The sequence below is a fragment of the Carassius auratus genome, chromosome 35 (assembly GCF_003368295.1).
Source record: "Carassius auratus strain Wakin chromosome 35, ASM336829v1, whole genome shotgun sequence".
In the NCBI taxonomy this organism is placed as follows: Eukaryota; Metazoa; Chordata; class Actinopteri; order Cypriniformes; family Cyprinidae; genus Carassius; species Carassius auratus.
In genome coordinates this window covers 9049300-9067052 of record NC_039277.1, presented here as the reverse complement: position 1 = coordinate 9067052, position 17753 = coordinate 9049300, and the positions used below count along the sequence as shown (strand labels likewise).

Below are 17753 nucleotides of genomic sequence, written 5' to 3'. Positions count from 1 at the left end.
GGTGGTCAAACTACTGCAAATAGTATATGAGCGGTTTTATTTTCTATGCGATTTCTTTGAGGTGTGAATCTTTTGCAACCCTGCTACCATGCTAGTCTTAATGCACATTTAAACAGTTTAATGTTAGATTTTATGTTGTCTCTAGGCAATTTTTACATTAAATAAGCATGAAAAGTCAAGAGGCAATTAATAAATAATATATTTGAGGGGGCAGAATTTGTAGCAGAGTTGCAAGGAAGAGCTGTACTGTTTTTAAAAATGTTAATTTGATGTTGTTTTCTAGGAATATACATTAAATAAACATGAAAACTAAAGAGACAACAATGTTTTATTGCGAGTTGTAAGTAACAGGGTTGCAGATTTTAAAATCATTAATTTAATGTTGTTTTATAGCGATATATACATTGAATAAACATGAAAAGTTCAACTGTTAGAGCACTGCTCTAGCAAGCAAGCAAGCGCAAGGTCGGGGGTTCGATTCCCCGGGAACACATGATATGTAAAATTGATAGCCTGAAAGAACTGTAAGTCGCTTTGGATAAAAGTGTCTGCTAAATGCATAAATATAATTTAATTTAATTTTATATATATATATATATATATATATATATATATATATATATATATATATATATATATATATATATATATATATATATATATATATATATATATATATATATATATATATATATATATATGCATAAAAAAAATATGTCACATATATATAGTCCATCATAATGTTAAGTTAATTTTATTGCACAACTTTTGTAAATATAATATAAAAAATAAAAAAACAATCCTGGGACACCAGTGTACTATATTCTTGTTTTATCATTTAAAGTTGTCACTGGAGATGTTTGTAAAGGATCATGTATATTTTTTTGAATGATCTGGGGCAGGACAGGCCATGCAGAGAGGGATCAGTTTTTTTTTCTTATTTGTCCCTTTGTGGCTTCATTTCAGAAACATCACCAGTCTTTCCCTTGCTTTGTCTTTTCTATAGATTTTCCGTTTCTGACTGGATCATTTTCTCCCCCTCCTTTTTCTTTCAGTGCTATAAAAAAATATGTTTAGATGTTGACTCAATCCTGACCTGCGGTATTTGAAAATAGCAATGCCTGAACAAACTCCCACTCAGTCGGTTTACTCTGCAGCACAACGCAATACACAGCCAGTACGGACAGATATCGATGCCACTCGGTCCAAAGGCCATTAAAAACCTAATATGAAGCGCTCAATATGAAAAATCTATTTTCTCATACAAAATGTGTTTTTGTCTTTGTGCAAGATAAATGTGCATTACACGCCCAGTATAGCGGCGTATGATTTGAAATAATTATATATTGAAGAGTCAATCCGCCGCCTGCAGTGTTTTAAAGCCCTGTGGGAATAGTCTTTCTGACAGGGAGCCGCTAAATCCCTCTGTGACTGATATAACAGAACAGCAGTCCTAATACTGAGCTATATCTTCTTTTCCCTTTGACAGAGTCCACAGTGTTCTTTCCTCAGGCCAGCTTTGCTGTGGAAGAAGATAATGGAGAACTCCTGATCCCGGTGCACAGGAGGGGAGATGTCAGTGAGGAACTGATGGTGGTCTGTCACACTCAGCAAGGTGAAATTCAGATCTCATTTTTACACCATGATATAGCTCACCCAAAAATGAAATTACTGAAATGGTTCTGAAGAAATCTTGTGCAGCTCTTTCCACACAACGCTCTATGTGGATTTGAATGAATTCCCTGCATGAGTCCTTTCTGTGCTTCTGCAGGCTCCGCCACAGGAACTGTCCCCACTTCTGTTCTGTCCTACTCTGACTACATCTCCCGTCCAGAGGACGAGGCCAGCATTCTGCACTTTGATAAGGACATGACGGAGAATCACTGTCGCGTGGTGATCATTGACGACTCGCTGTATGAGGGAGAGGAGAGCTTTAATGTGACCCTCAGTATGCCTATAGGAGGCCGTCTGGGGCCAGAATACCCCACTGCGCATATCCGCATACTGCCGGACCAGGACGACGGTAAGGGCTTGTTTGCCTTTGTTAAACTAAAAAAGTAAACATTCACAGGAAAATTAACTTTTCACTCCAGGAAATATTGATTGTAATATTGATGATTTGATGATAATATACACATGACCTGAACAAAGCAATTCTGTGTCATGAACAGACTAAATAAGTAGGAGCCAGTGTCATTTTATTATTATTGCCAGATAAAAAAAATTATTACTACTTTTTTATTTTTATATTTTCTGTTTTTATTTTTATTTTAGCTGTGTCTATATAGTTATAGTTTTTTATTAACTTTATTTCAGTTTGTTATTTTAGTACCAATTTTTGTAGCAAGAAAATGACAAATATTGCATATAAAATATTTATGGAATATAAAAAATGCTATTTAAAATATTTAATTTATTATTTATATTTATTTAGGTTTATTTTATATTAAGTAACAGTAAGTCATTTTTAAATCTTTTTGCTATAATAAACCTGGTCGGAGCTGTGGCATAGTGGTGTAGTGCGAATGTGGAAAATGTGAGTTTGAGTCTGGCTCGCGTCATTTCCTCTTCCACTTTTTCCCCAATAAATCAATAAAAGTGCAAAAAGTACCAAATAATAAACTATAATATTTTTCTTATAAAACAAAATAAAATCTTATGATTTACAATTCACTTTATGAACCATACAAATAATACTATTCACAGACCATATCATGCTTGGACAGATATGCATTTGTTGTGATATTTAAAGAGCCATATATCTTTCTCCAAATCCTCGTATAGCGACAGAGTTTCTGTGTCTCATGCACATTCAGCAGCCAGTGGATGAACCTAGAATAGACACAATGCACATGTAAATGGGCAACACTGAAGTTTGCACTGCAGTCTCTTTCTCCTCCAGCGTTATGAGGCCTGAAATCACAGATAAAGTTGAGTTATTCCAAAGCCTTCTTTCCTCAAAGCAAGAGAATTAATTATTTTTTCAGTGGAAACGAATGGATTTTTTTTTCTTTTATCTCTGTTTTGCTGTTATTATGGCACCTCTCAAAAGTTTGCTGAGGAAAATAGGAGCCGCTGGCTTAGCCCACCTCCGACAGAAAGCGTGAAATTGCACTCAGGAGAGAGCTGGAAGGGATCGAGTTCATCCTTTGGCTGGGAAACTGTACATGCACATATGTGTATATCGCTGTGCTGCTCAACACTGAAGGTGGATTAGTGCTAATTCTCATGTGACGCAAAGGTGAAAGCTTTTATCAAGTTAAGTTCAACTGAGTGTGCTCCATTCTGTATATCTGACAAATAGTGTTTATCAAAGCATAAATAGTGTGTGTGTGTGTTTGTGTGAGTGTGTTTAAGCGAGAGACTGTGTAATTAGAGGGTGTTGTTGGTGCTTTGTTTTGGCCCGTCCTTCTTCCATTTAAAGCCGCTCTTTCTCTCTCACACACACACACATACATACGCAGTACACCTCAGTCTACTGAAGTTTTTCTGGGGCAATCCTCTTGTCTATGGTACAATATCCTAAGGGTATTAGATCGTACCTCGCTCTATCTGAAGCCGTTTTCAGTAAATCTGGGCTTAAACCACCTAAACATCAATCAGCCTCCTGCAACACTCCTTAAATTCAAATGAGCATATATATGCAGGATATGAGCTTCCTTAAGGCTTTAATCATTTACTTAGTATAATATTACAAGATAAGCGTAACTGTAGTACATTTTAATTTAATCGAAAACATAAACTGTGAAAGATACAGTCCTCTGTACAATATATGCCTGTTTATATCTGGATTTATCTCAAGATAAGAGTTAAAAACTTTCAGTTACATGTGTATACAACTTTTTTAAGGCATCATAAGCAATATTACAGCACCAAAAGGTAGGAAGCAATTCTAAGGCAGTGTCATATGTATTTATTTATTTATTTATTTTTTTTGCATTTCATTGCATTGCTTGTCAACAAACTCAAATCACCCAAAATGGTAGACTAAGTTGACCAACATTTTGATTTATGTACTTGCATTTTATTATGGAATGAAATATCAATAACAAAAGTAATCTAACAGAAAAAAAAGACCTGCAATAGTATACACTACACTAAAACTTTAATTCAGCAAGGATGCATTAAATTGCTAAAAAAAAAAAAAAAAAAAAAAAATGTCTAAATTGTGTTCTTTAGAACTTTATATTCATTCAAGATTCCTTAAAAACAAATTAATCCACATTTCCACTTCTTATGAACAGATAATAATATGAAATGTTTCTTAAGCAGCAAATCAGCATATTAGGATGATTTCTGAAGGATCTTGTGACACTGAAGACTGGAGTAATGTAGCATAAAATTCAGCTTTACCATCAAAGGAACACTTTTCATTTTACAATATATTAAAATGGAAATGGTGCTTTTGAAATTGTAATAATGTTTTGAATGGTAGTGATTATGTGCACAATTTGTATTTAATTTGCGTGTTAGAGTCATTAGCTTAGTATCATGCCAACTTCACATTTTTGGGGAATTGATGTGCTTTTAAAGGTTGAATTTAAATGTTAAAAATGCGCCACTTGAATGAGATGCTGAAAAATAGCATGTATGTGTGTGAAGAGTTGCTTTTCTACACACTATGAATAATAAAAATGAAATGGTGCATACCTCCAAAAATCTGTATCATCCCGTTCTCCTCTGTTTCTCTATTTCTGTCTTGTACACACACACACACACACTAGCACATACATACATATGAATTATTGATCTGGTGGCCCTAGTTGGGCTGCTCAAGTAGGTTGTGTATCATTTCTGTTTTTATTTTTCTGTTTATCAAGGTTTCAAAATGAAGCGAGTCTGTGAAATTTAAGCAGTTTCTGTTGAGTGGTTAACTGCAGATGGAGAGATAAACATCACTTCCGCAAAGTAAAACACAACACCTCCCTCAAACGATCAGACACAAAGAGAAAAATATAGAAATGCTAAACATGAGAACTGGTTTGCTGCTGCCTCTGTATGAGTGAAACAGCATTGGAGAGTAAATTAAAACTAGCAAAAACCTATATGTTTTTCAGTATTGTGATGGTAGTTTAGCTGTTTTCAAAATAGTCTGTTGGTTGAGCCGTGTGGTGGACAGAGTCAGGAGTGGAACACTCCATACTGCTGTCTCTTTCTGAGAGCTAATGAACTGCATCAAAACAAACACGGTCCGGATGCCAAGCTCAGTGTTGTTTGGCCGGCAGCGACTGAGCACACTGTAGATTAAAACTGAAGAGATACTCTGCTGCAGAGATAAAGAGTACAACAAAAACTAGTGGAAACTATTCAGACATAACCAGTGCCATTTAGCGGTAGAGTTACTGAAATTGATTTTACTATAATGATATATTTGAATAGGAAAATTAATTCAAAGGTGCCAATGGTCTTTGGCAAAGGTTATCCTGCAAACACTGTAAAACAGAAGAAAATTGTATGTGATTTTTTTTTTCAATATAATATTTCAGTAAGGGTGTATTAAATTGACAGGATGCATTCAAAAGTGACAGTAAATAGTTATAATGTTACAAAGGATTTCTGTTCCAAATAAATGCTGTTCTTTTGAACTCTCTATCCATAAAATATATTATCCCAGTAAAAAAGCATTTGCTCATCTATAGTAAATCTATGTGTTTACTTTCTTTTGTCACAATATAATAAAATATAATATAAAACAAAATAGATGTCTATTTAACATCTGACAGGAAACAACATGTAAAAGTCTAAAGTCTATGTATTTATTAGTTGATGCAGTGCAAGTAATAATATAATTTAAAACAACTGCTGGCTATTTTAATGCTATTTTAATATTTAGTGTCACATGATCCTTCAGAAATGATGCTTCCTGCTTAGCATTGTTTGTATGACAGTGTAGCCCTGAGAGTGGAGAATACGTACAAGACTGTATATATCTACAGAGACACCTGTCTTTAGTTTGACAGATGTTCATTGTCAGAGAACAACTAATGTTTATGTCTAGAGAAACTCAAATATTAGAACACAACTCGGCGTGCGCTGCCTGTCAATGAGTATTACATTCACGTTACGTACACTGAACCACCCCCTCGTGCATTAGCTTTCACAGGCGTCGATATGAATGCAGCGTGAAGATGCACAGCAAACCCACGTAGGTCATCAAGAACTGCTGCACACTGAGCTAAAACTGTCTTCTCAGTCAGCAGTATCAGCAGCATCAGAGAGCCAGCTGTCTAAAGAAATGCTTTGTGCTGTTCCCTGTGCTGCCATTTATTGTGTGGATTGTACACACAGATATTATTGCTAACATAAATCTGTCAGTGCTAAATCAGTGCTGTTGAAGTCTTGGGGCATAAAGACTGCCTCTGCATGAGAAAACCACCAGTGTAGCTCCAGACTAAATCAGTACGTACTTTAATGTTCAGATGTGAATAGTGGACCAGTGTACACATGCTGCTGTGTGTTATATGTACCACACTATAGGTGTGTGTGTGTGTGTGTGTGTGTGAGAGAGAGAGAGAGAGAGAGAGAGATATTACAGTTCAAGAGAAAATAAATATACATTTTAAATGATAAAGAGAGAGAGAGAGAGAGAATTTATCATTGTTTCCACAAAACTCAGAAATGTTTCAACAAGTTTTAACAGATAATAAAAAGAAATGTTTCTTGAGCATCAAATCAGCATATTAGAATGATTTCTGAACGATCATTTAAGACTGACATCACTATAATAAATGACATTCTAAATGGTTTTAAAAAAGCAAGCAGTTGTAATGACATTTCAAAATTAGTTTCTTAATTATAATAACATTTCACAATATAACTGTTGTTACTAATTTTGACCAAACAAATAGATAGCATAGGAGACTTCTTTCAAAAGCTTTTAAAAGTATGTTTTATATAAATAATTTAATAGAGCAGTGTTTCTCTAGATAAAAACAATGAGCAGTTTTAAATCATTAAAAAGGAGGTTTCATGCAAAAACAGAAATATTTAAAGCAAGAATAAAAAAAAAAAAAAAAAAAAAAAAAATATATATATATATATATATACAGTATTGTTCAAAATAATAGCAGTACAATGTGACTAACCAGAATAATCAAGGTTTTCGTATATTTTTTGTATTGCTACGTGGCAAACAAGTTACCAGTAGGTTCAGTAGATTCTCAGAAAACAAATGAGACCCAGCATTCATGATATGCACGCTCTTAAGGCTGTGCAATTGGGCAATTAGTTGAATTAGTTGAAAGGGGTGTGTTCAAAAAAATAGCAGTGTGGCATTCAATCACTGAGGTCATCAATTTTGTGAAGAAACAGGTGTGAATCAGGTGGCCCCTATTTAAGGATGAAGCCAACACTTGTTGAACATGCATTTGAAAGCTGAGGAAAATGGGTCGTTCAAGACATTGTTCAGAAGAACAGCGTACTTTGATTAAAAAGTTGATTAGAGAGGGGAAAACCTATAAAGAGGTGCAAAAAATGATAGGCTGTTCAGCTAAAATGATCTCCAATGCCTTAAAATGGAGAGCAAAACCAGAGAGACGTGGAAGAAAACGGAAGACAACCATCAAAATGGATAGAAGAATAACCAGAATGGCAAAGGCTCAGCCAATGATCACCTCCAGGATGATCAAAGACAGTCTGGAGTTACCTGTAAGTACTGTGACAGTTAGAAGACGTCTGTGTGAAGCTAATCTATTTTCAAGAATCCCCCGCAAAGTCCCTCTGTTAAAAAAAAGGCATGTGCAGAAGAGGTTACAATTTGCCAAAGAACACATCAACTGGCCTAAAGAGAAATGGAGGAACATTTTGTGGACTGATGAGAGTAAAATTGTTCTTTTTGGGTCCAAGGGCCACAGGCAGTTTGTGAGACGACCCCCAAACTCTGAATTCAAGCCACAGTACACAGTGAAGACAGTGAAGCATGGAGTTGCAAGCATCATGATATGGGCATGTTTCTCCTACTATGGTGTTGGGCCTATTTATCGCATACCAGGGATCATGGATCAGTTTGCATATGTTAAAATACTTGAAGAGGTCATGTTGCCCTATGCTGAAGAGGACATGCCCTTGAAATGGTTGTTTCAACAAGACAATGACCCAAAACACACTAGTAAACGGGCAAAGTCTTGGTTCCAAACCAACAAAATTAATGTTATGGAGTGGCCAGCCCAATCTCCAGACCTTAATCCAATTGAGAACTTGTGGGGTGATATCAAAAATGCTGTTTCTGAAGCAAAACCAAGAAATGTGAATGAATGTTGTTAAAGAATCATGGAGTGGAATAACAGCTGAGTGGTGCCACAAGTTGGTTGACTCCATGCCACACAGATGTCAAGCAGTTTTAAAAAACTGTGGTCATACAACTAAATATTAGTTTAGTGATTCACAGGATTGCTAAATCCCAGAAAAAAAAAAATGTTTGTACAAAATAGTTTTGAGTTTGTACAATCAAAGGTACACACTGCTATTTTTTTGAACACACCCCTTTCAACTAATTGCCCAATTGCACAGCCTTAAGAGCGTGCATATCATGAATGCTGGGTCTTGTTTGTTTTCTGACAATCTACTGAACCTACTGGTAACTTGTTTGCCACGTAGCAATAAAAAATATACTAAAAACCTTGATTATTCTGGTTAGTCACATTGTACTGCTATTATTTTGAACAATACTGTATATATATATATATATATATATATATATATATATATATATATATATATATATATATATATAGGGCCATAGAATATACAGTTTGTACAGTATAAAAACCATTACACATATGGGATGTCGCCACTTTTCACAGAAACAAACGTGTGTGTGTGTGTGTGTGTGTGTGTGTTTGCATTCACACACACACAGAGAGAGAGAGAGAGAGAGAGAGAGAGAGAGAGAGAGATACAGTACAGACCAAAAGTTTGGACACACCTTCTCATTCAAAGAGTTTTATTTATTTTCATGACTATGAATATTTCTTCAATGGTGATATAGTGTGAATGTTTCAAAGATTAGAGTTGCATTTAAATATAGTTAGATTGTAAATAAATACTTGGTACAATTCCCCTTATGTTTGCACACACAGTTGCAGTGCAGTCTATGGAGGTCCTCTGTTGGATAGGTAGATGTCACTCAGAGCTTCAGGACCCCACTTGGCATGTTGTTTTTTTTTATTAAATTTTTTATTTATATTATGTTATATTATGAAAAAAGACCTTAAATGAAAATGTTGTATGTCATTTTTGTTTCTTAAAAATGACCAGAAACACTGGTCCCCTCTTGGTCAGTGTAGAGCGAGAGTCCCCTCTTAGTAACATAGAAGTGTGTGTGTGTGTGTGTGTGTGTGTGTGTGTGTGTGTGTGTGTGTGTGTGTGTGTGTGTGCGTGCGTGCGTGCGTGTGTGTGTGTGCGTACAGACCAAAAGTTTGGACACACCTTCTCATTCAAAGAGTTTTCTTTATTTTCATGACTATGAAAATTGTAGATTCACACTGTATATATATTACAGTTCAAGAGAAAATAAATATACATTTTAAATGATAGAGAGAGAGAGAGAGAGAGAGAGAGAGAGAGAGAGAGAGAGATATCTAATTATGGTAAAATAGTCCAATTATATTGTGTTCTTTTTTACTCATCGCTATGGTAGTTATTGTTAGTTTCTAAATGTTTTTTTTAGTAGCTGTTATTTAGAAGAAATAAGGGCTATTGTTTTCTCACAACTAATGTTCTAGTTTAATTTCAGAAACTGAATCTATTGATCTAACCTCAGTAATGAGGAGTAGCTCATGATTTCCTTCTGTTGGTTTCACTACAAATCCCACAGTTCAGCTATGCTTAATATGATTCTACATGCCAATAGCACCATTTTGATGTCTCTTTTGAAAATCAGTTCCCTGTTAACAGTAATTTTCTAATCTTATTTTCCCTTGAAGTGTAAAAATAGCTTCAGTTTTTGACAGATACAACTAAACACCACACAAATCTCAATGCTTCCCATCTCCTTTCCTTCTTAGTTTCCTGAAAGATGTTTAACAAAGCTGTCAAAACTGCATAAACCCATCCGCACTCCATGCTACCGACAGACACGCTAGCTGTGAGTTCATACATGAGTTTCCAGAATGGGAGAACACACAGACTTTTTCTCAGTCACCTGAAGCTTTAACAGAAGCTCTGACAGACTCGTTCCCGAGAACAGGCTCCCGGAAATAGACGTGACCTGCTGAGATTTTGGTTGGAACAGGACATCTCGGGATAGATAGTCACAAATATTTGCCAAAATAATGAATGTTTTGCATAACCACAAGCTACTTTTGATAATTGGAATATGACTCTAATAGTTCAGGTGTTAATGTACCCCTCTAATCAATTCTTTGATTGGACATCTGGATATGAATGTTCCCCGTGTGTCTATATCCATATGGACTTGATAATTTGGAGCGTTGTCTAATTGTATCTTCTTCATAAAACTAAATCTTGTGCAAGTTTGCTCTCTGTGGTGCAGATGCCATCATTCATCTTCTTTGTGCATGAGCCCTGCTGAGTATGATAACGCTCGGATGATTCAGCACAGTTCATGTATGCTCTGATAAGTCCTGAAATAGGCTTGCTTGAAGCTTCTGCCCGTGCATCAAAACATAATACAGCTTGAGATTTTCTCCTGAGGGGCTTTAACCTTCAGCTTCACCCTTCATCTCATGTGACTGTGAATATTTCATTACACTAATTCTTTTTTAATGCTTCCCCTCATTTTCAACAATTGAATCATTTAAAAACAATTTTATTACAATGTTTATGCTTACAAAAAAAAGGCTGTAGCCAGGAACGAGAATACTTCAGAGACCGGGCCAGTTCATCTAGCAACAACATGGCAACAAGCGCTCAGAATTCCTTAGCAACCAAATAGCAACGCCCTTGAAATCCCTCACAATACATTTCATGAGCAATTACAAGAAATAGTGTCAGTGTTTACAAATTTCAAGCACTTTTTAGCTATTATTTTGATATTTTAAGCTATATTTTCAGTCAGTTTAATTGTATTTTTAATGCTTTTGTTATTTTTGTTTATATTTGTGTTTAGATGGACATCATTTTATATATATTCTGTTTAGTTTATTTATATTTCTGTTTAGCTCTGTTTCGCCACTAAATAAAAAAAGATAATCATGAAAATGTATCTCTGAATTACATGATATAAACTGGCAACTGTGTTTATATTAACTCACCATTCTGACTTTTTTCCTTGCAATTCAGGCTTTTATTTATTTTTATTTTTATTTTTTCTTCCTTCCGAGTTTTGAAAGTTCAATTTGGAAGGGAAAAAAGACTGACTATTTTCTTAGAATTGCGAGTTTTTATCTCACAATACTTGCAGTTGTTTGTTATTAAGTCAGAACTGCAAGATATAAACTCACAATCCTTAGGGAAAAAGTCATAATTTTGATTTTATATCTCAGTTTGATTTTATAAAATGCAATTGTGACTGTATCACGCAATTCTGACTTTATAACTCGCAATTCTGAGAAAAAAAGTCAGTTGAGTTTGTATCACGCAATTCTGAGAAAAAATTAAAAAGTCACAATTGTGTGTTTAAAAAGTCGCAGTTACCTTTTTTTTTTTTTATTCGGTAGCGGAAACAAGCTTCCACAGTTTTGCATTAATTTTTATTTCAGTTATTTTTATTATTTCAGTCATTTTTGTTACCAAGTCAACACTTCTAATTTACATTAAAGCTCTTCATTTAATATTTATATTTTATTTCGGCTTTGTTTCAGTTATGAAAACAATTTTTAAGAGGCCGTAGCTCAATAAAAAAAAGTGCTTTGGTCTGTTAGTTTTCACAGACATACAGAAACATCCACAAAATCTTAATTCAGGTTAAGGATTACTGGTATTTATTCCTTTTATGCTGAATGAAGATAAATCTATTCATATTAAACCCTGCAATGTGTGACCTGATCTTATATTTGTAGTGTGTTCTGAACAGAGAGGTTACAGACAGGTTAAAGGCATTTCTTTTTAAGTGGCTTCCTGTAGAAAATGCGAGATGGCAGCTGTTGAATCCTCTCCCGGGGACCTCTGCTCTTAAATACAGAAAAACACAAACTTCCATACAAGGTGTCAGTGTGTTGTCTTGTAAAGCGGTGTCCACTGTTTAGTCAGCAAACTGAACAGTGGTGTTGAGATGGTGAAGCTGCTGGTTATGAAATAGAGCTGGTTTTAACTGTCATACAATTTTTATTACATGGTAGAAGGTTGATTTCCTATTCAGTACATGATTTATTCAAGGGTTTTTTTCCAACGTTACAATTAATTGTAAATGATAAGGTGTTCTTTTATGCCACAGAACAGAAGAGGAGGAAGGTTGATTTTGAGGGTTGGTACACGTATTATAATTTCAATAATTGCAATCAACAGGGTTTCTGTGGTTATGGAATATATATCTAAAAATATCACTTAAATTAACAAAATCTTAAAGGTCAAACCATTAACATTCTGTAATGAATAAAACTTTTTTTAAAGTTGAATTCTAATGTTTTTTTCAATATTCTTATTCAGTGATTACGAATGACCAATTAATTAAAATTCATTATTAATGGAAGTTTATGTTTTCCTTTTCGGCTTATTTTCCCCCACAGCTCCTGTGTTCTATTTCAGCAACCAGGAGTATCACGTCGATGAGAGCGACGGTCACGTTGAAGTACATGTGTGGAGGACAGGAACAGATCTTTCTAAAAAAGCTACGGTCACCGTGAGATCCCGCAAAACAGACCCTGTTTCTGCTGAAGGTGTGTGATACCATTTGGTTTTCCCAGTAATCCATTGTTTTTCCCCATCCTCAACCAGCATTGTTACTCATTTTATACAAATTGAAATTATATGTTAATTTACCTATAAAAGTAAATGATGTAGAATTAATTGTAATTAAAAAAAAATTGTTTGTTTGACCTTGAATTTTTAGAAAATGTAAATGCTTCAAATTTAAAAAAATTCCTTTATCTCCAATTGTTTTTTTGGCCGAAGGTATTTCATCAATGTGAGAGTTATCAGCTAGCATTATTGAATATTATGACTAGGTCCTTGAACAAGTTATGTGTGGCATCAAAAATGCAGTTTGGAGCTCTCAGCAAAGCAGAAAAAAAAAATCTGTTCATCTGTGTCCTCTGTGCAGTCAACCTAAACCTAAGCTGTAAACTCAGTACTGTGCATCGATCCCTTAAAAAAAACCCTGCCATAACAGCAGTCTCTCTGATGAAAGGATTAATCGAAAGTGAGGATCCTGTGCTTCTGCTGTTAAATATCGTCTGACCTCTCTCTGAGCCTTTTTTCTGTGTGTTCATCTTGCTAGCGGGGGTGGACTATGTGGGAATCAGCAGAAACTTGGAGTTTGCAGCGGGTGTGAGCATGCAGACGGTCTGGGTCACCATCCTGGATGACCAAGACCAGCCTGTTCTGGAAGGAACAGAGAGATTTGAGCTTATTCTCCGGATGCCCTCCAGTGGAATCCTGGGAGAGCCAGCAAAAGTCACAATCTTAATCAATGACTCCATTTCAGACCGTGAGTATTTTGGGGAAAAAAATCTTTAAAATTGTGTCTGTGACACACACACGTGTATATACTGTTTCATAGACTTGTCTGTCTCCCACAGAATGAATGACCCAATTATTACTAGTTTTTGTCTACTATGTGGAGGACTGTTATATCAGAGCATCAGGGTTTGTTTGTTCTCTTTCTTCAGTGCCAAAAGTGCAGTTTAAACAGGCTGTGATGACTGCAGAGGAGAGTGAAGGTCACATCACTGCAATGGTGCACCGCAGCGGAGACATCAGACACAAGTCCACTGTACGCTGCTACACCAGACAGGGCTCTGCACAGGTGGTGTCCGACTTTGATGAGAGACCCAACACGGACACTTCCATCCTAACTTTCTTGCCTGGTAAATAACCTTTTACATACTGTAAGATGGGAAGCAGAATGGAGGGAAGGACAACTAAATTAATAAACAAACAAACTAATGAATGATGAAACAAATGAAATAGTTGAATAAACAAATGAGCAACGAACAAATTAATAAACAAACAATGAACAAATTAATTGATGAATGATTGAATAAACAAACCATCAATGATCGGATTAATGAATGAATGAACAAACATTCATTCATCGGATCAATGAATGAATGAACAATTGGTTCATTTGTTAATGAACCAATTAACAAATGAACAAACTAATGAATGAAGGAATGCATGAATTAATAAATTAATAAACACATGAATTAAATGCCCCCCCCCCCCCATTATGACATTTTTACAGTTCCTAATATTGTTTTGGGAGTCTCTTACAATAGGTTTAAATGCATGCAAGGTCAAAAAATTTTGTTTTCTCAAAATACGCATTTAATATCATTTCATTTTCCAATGATTTGTTCGAAGCAGTTGTAAGATTCAGTCTCCATCCTTTCCATGAGCCTGCTACAGCTATCGCGTACAGCATGTGTCTGAAGTGTACACCCATTACCATAGTTCTGTAATAGAAAATATAAACATTTATTAATTATCATACTTACAGGTTGTGATTCAGTTGAACCACCTGGTCCAAAGAAAACTGGGTACTGAGCCATCTTTCAAGAGCAAACGTTTGTGAATTCCCGAGATTAGAGAAGCAATCATCAGTAAAATGATGGGAACACAAAAAGATTGGGGTTGTACTGCTGTACAGTGTAAAAGATGAATTTGAAATGAACAAACGTAATCACACTATCAATGTAGGCAGCAGGATTGAATGCAATTGTTAAATACCATTTTAAAAGTGACATAATAATGTATCATTACTGCTTGGCTAAAACATGAAAGTTGAAAATTCAACTGTTAAAGCATGAAATAAGATCCCACAAATCTGTGAATTTGAGATTAATGTGGGTGTATTGTTAGTGAAGTAATCATTAAATGTGTAATCATTAAAAAAATGTATCAACATTTATATTAATGTGATTCAGAGATGAAAGCCATAATACCAATGTTGTCGACACGAGGGAGCCACAGGATATCAAATCTCAGTTTAAAGACTGAAAATGGTTCAATAAATGTACTTGTAGTAGTGTATGTGTATATACAATATATATGGGAGGGTCAATCTGAAACAAAGCCAATTAGAGTTCAGCCTCAAGTCACATGCTTTTCATAAGTTTATGGACCTAATAGACACCCCTTTGTCCAGTGCCCCACACACACTCAACAAACTAAATAAAGTTTTTATTTTTTTTATTTTTAATAGGTGCTAACATTACTACCAGTCAAATAGCATGACTAAATAATGCAATTTTGTTATCATTTCACAATATATATTTAACTTATTTTTAACATATTGAAGTTGACCAACTTGAGGGGGGCGGCGCCCCCTGTTGACCAGCTGCCCCTGGGCAGGAACTATGTCAGTGTGTTACCCGTGATGTGTAGCCATCACAGAAGTGGGATTTGAATTACCGACCATTCGTTTAGGCTGATCAGAGTCCAATCTTTCTTTTGGGATGATGGAACTGATTAAAAAAATGAACACGAAGGAACAGATAAATGTACAAAGCAATTAATGAATGAAAAACAAATGAACAAATAAACTTACGCACTTATACGTACACTTATACACACGTACGCACCGCTGCCGACGATTTTGAAGCACGTTAATGTGCGCGGTCTCACTCTCCTCTGGCCAATGTGTGCGCGGGCGCGCTTTTCCGATAGAAATGCTCATATAAGGAGTTCTGCTCTATGTTCCGCTCTTTTCTACGTCATTATATCCACAATCTAAAAAAACCAGCCGAAACTTGTACCAACCCGGAAGTAAGATTTTTGGCACAGAAATTCTCAGTCATTCTTCTAAATTATTTTTTTGGAACTTTGGCCATGTTTAGCATGAGAATCCATCTCTTTAAACACTGTGAACAACTCTGAATACACGAAACACCATTGTAGCCCCCCTTTAATGAATTTTTGAACGTTGAAAAAATTTAGAAATGTTTTTTTTTTTTTTTTCGTTCAGACTTTGGTCTCTATGTATTGGTCCCTAGGTGAGTCTGAAAAACCATGTGTGCTGAAGCTGGTGGATGATTCGATTCATGAGGAGGAGGAGGAACTTAGACTGGTTCTGGGGAGTGCGAAGAGCGACTCTCCATACGGAGCATCCATAGGCAGCCAGAATGAAACGCTTATCAAGATCAAGGACAACACTGACGGTAAGAAAGAAGCAAAAACAACATTTTTCATCAAAGCAGTTTTCATTTGAAATACACTTAAGATGAATATTAAAACAAATACCTGACACTTAGGATCAGATTTCTAGAATTTGGGTCAAACTTCAGTAAACTGACTAAACAGATTCTCTTTTGGCTAAGAATCCTTTAATGAACAAAAACTCCTCAATTCTCGTGTCTTCTCATCCTCCTCTCTCAGAGCCCATCATCAAGTTTGCAGAGACAAAGTTCAGTGTTAGTGAGCCAAAAGAGTCAGGGCAGATGACATTAGTGAAGATCCCCATCCACAGGACAGGAGACGTTTCGAAAGTGTCCCTGGTGAGGGTGCACACAAAAGACGGCTCCGCCATATCTGGAGAAGACTACCATCCCGTCTCCCTCGGTGAGGCTTCTGGCGTCATTTGTATTTTGAATATGCCGATTCTACTTATCCTTTGTAGATTGGCAGGTGGCTTCAAGCTGCTTCCACATGCATGCATTTCTTATCTCCATAGGTTATGTAGAGTTCAGGATGCAAATGACAAATGCAATCAGGTTTGGAAGCATTTAGGAGAAGAAACGTCAGACGTGATTTATTTTAGTGGATGCAATCATATATTTTGTGTGTGTGTGCGCAGATGTTGAATTTAAAGCGGGTGAGATTGAACATGTAGTGGAAGTGGAGGTTTTGTTTGATGGTGTAAGAGAGATGAGAGAGTCCTTCACTTTCCATCTGAAACCAGATGAGAATATGGTTGCTGAAATCCAGGTGAGAAATGTTCGCTGTGCTATGTTCTTTGTATCTGGAGTTTAATACACAGTTCATGTAAATTGAAAATCTATGTCTCTTATATTGGCAGATGACTGAAGCCATAGTGTACATTGAGGAGGCCAACAGTATGGCTGACGTCACGTTCCCTTCACTGCCTCATGTTGTGTCACTGCTTCACTATGATGATGTCAGAAGAACCAAAGCAAATGCCCACCCACCTGCTGGATACCCGGTCATCTGCGTCACGGTATGCTTGTCAGAAGAAAAAGTGAGAAGGTCCTCAGAACAGTTCTCAACTTACTTGGGACCAGCATCATTCATATATTCATTTTAAATGCAGTTTAATGGTAATTATGTGTTTGTTTTTAATAGGTCCTTTAAGTACAATTTAATGTAAAACAGTATAAGATTATAAAGATTTTTCAGATCTTAAGCTATATAAATTGTAGCGATCTAGGCTTCATTGATTGTGCTTTTTTTTACACCATTAGGACTTAAGAAAGATCGCAACAGAAACAAACAACAATATTTAATGCTTCAAATCCTCCGTGTTTTTTTCCTGTGATAAATATTTAAACAGAAGTTTGTTGTGTGGAAGTACGGTGATGGTACCACAGAGCAGTGATGGTAAAACTGTTCTTCCCTGATGTGTACCATGCTATTCAGTGATTACCATCATATTATATTATATTATATTATATTATATTATATTATATTATATTATATTATATTATATTATATTATATTATATTATATTATATTATATT

At 35.6% G+C, this 17753-nt stretch overlaps 1 protein-coding gene across 1 annotated transcript in view; it reads left to right on the top strand.

Annotated features, from left to right (window-relative positions):
- The window catches only part of LOC113054296 (FRAS1-related extracellular matrix protein 2-like), a 50418-nt gene that overhangs the window by 23754 nt on the left and 8911 nt on the right, over positions 1–17753 (top strand). Inside the window, exons 5-13 of the mRNA XM_026219744.1 lie at positions 1490–1615; positions 1772–2023; positions 12627–12776; positions 13337–13546; positions 13728–13925; positions 16053–16217; positions 16435–16617; positions 16853–16983; positions 17075–17233. Of these exons, the coding sequence (XP_026075529.1) occupies positions 1490–1615; positions 1772–2023; positions 12627–12776; positions 13337–13546; positions 13728–13925; positions 16053–16217; positions 16435–16617; positions 16853–16983; positions 17075–17233 (1574 nt within the window). The remainder of the gene's footprint in view (positions 1–1489; positions 1616–1771; positions 2024–12626; positions 12777–13336; positions 13547–13727; positions 13926–16052; positions 16218–16434; positions 16618–16852; positions 16984–17074; positions 17234–17753) is intronic.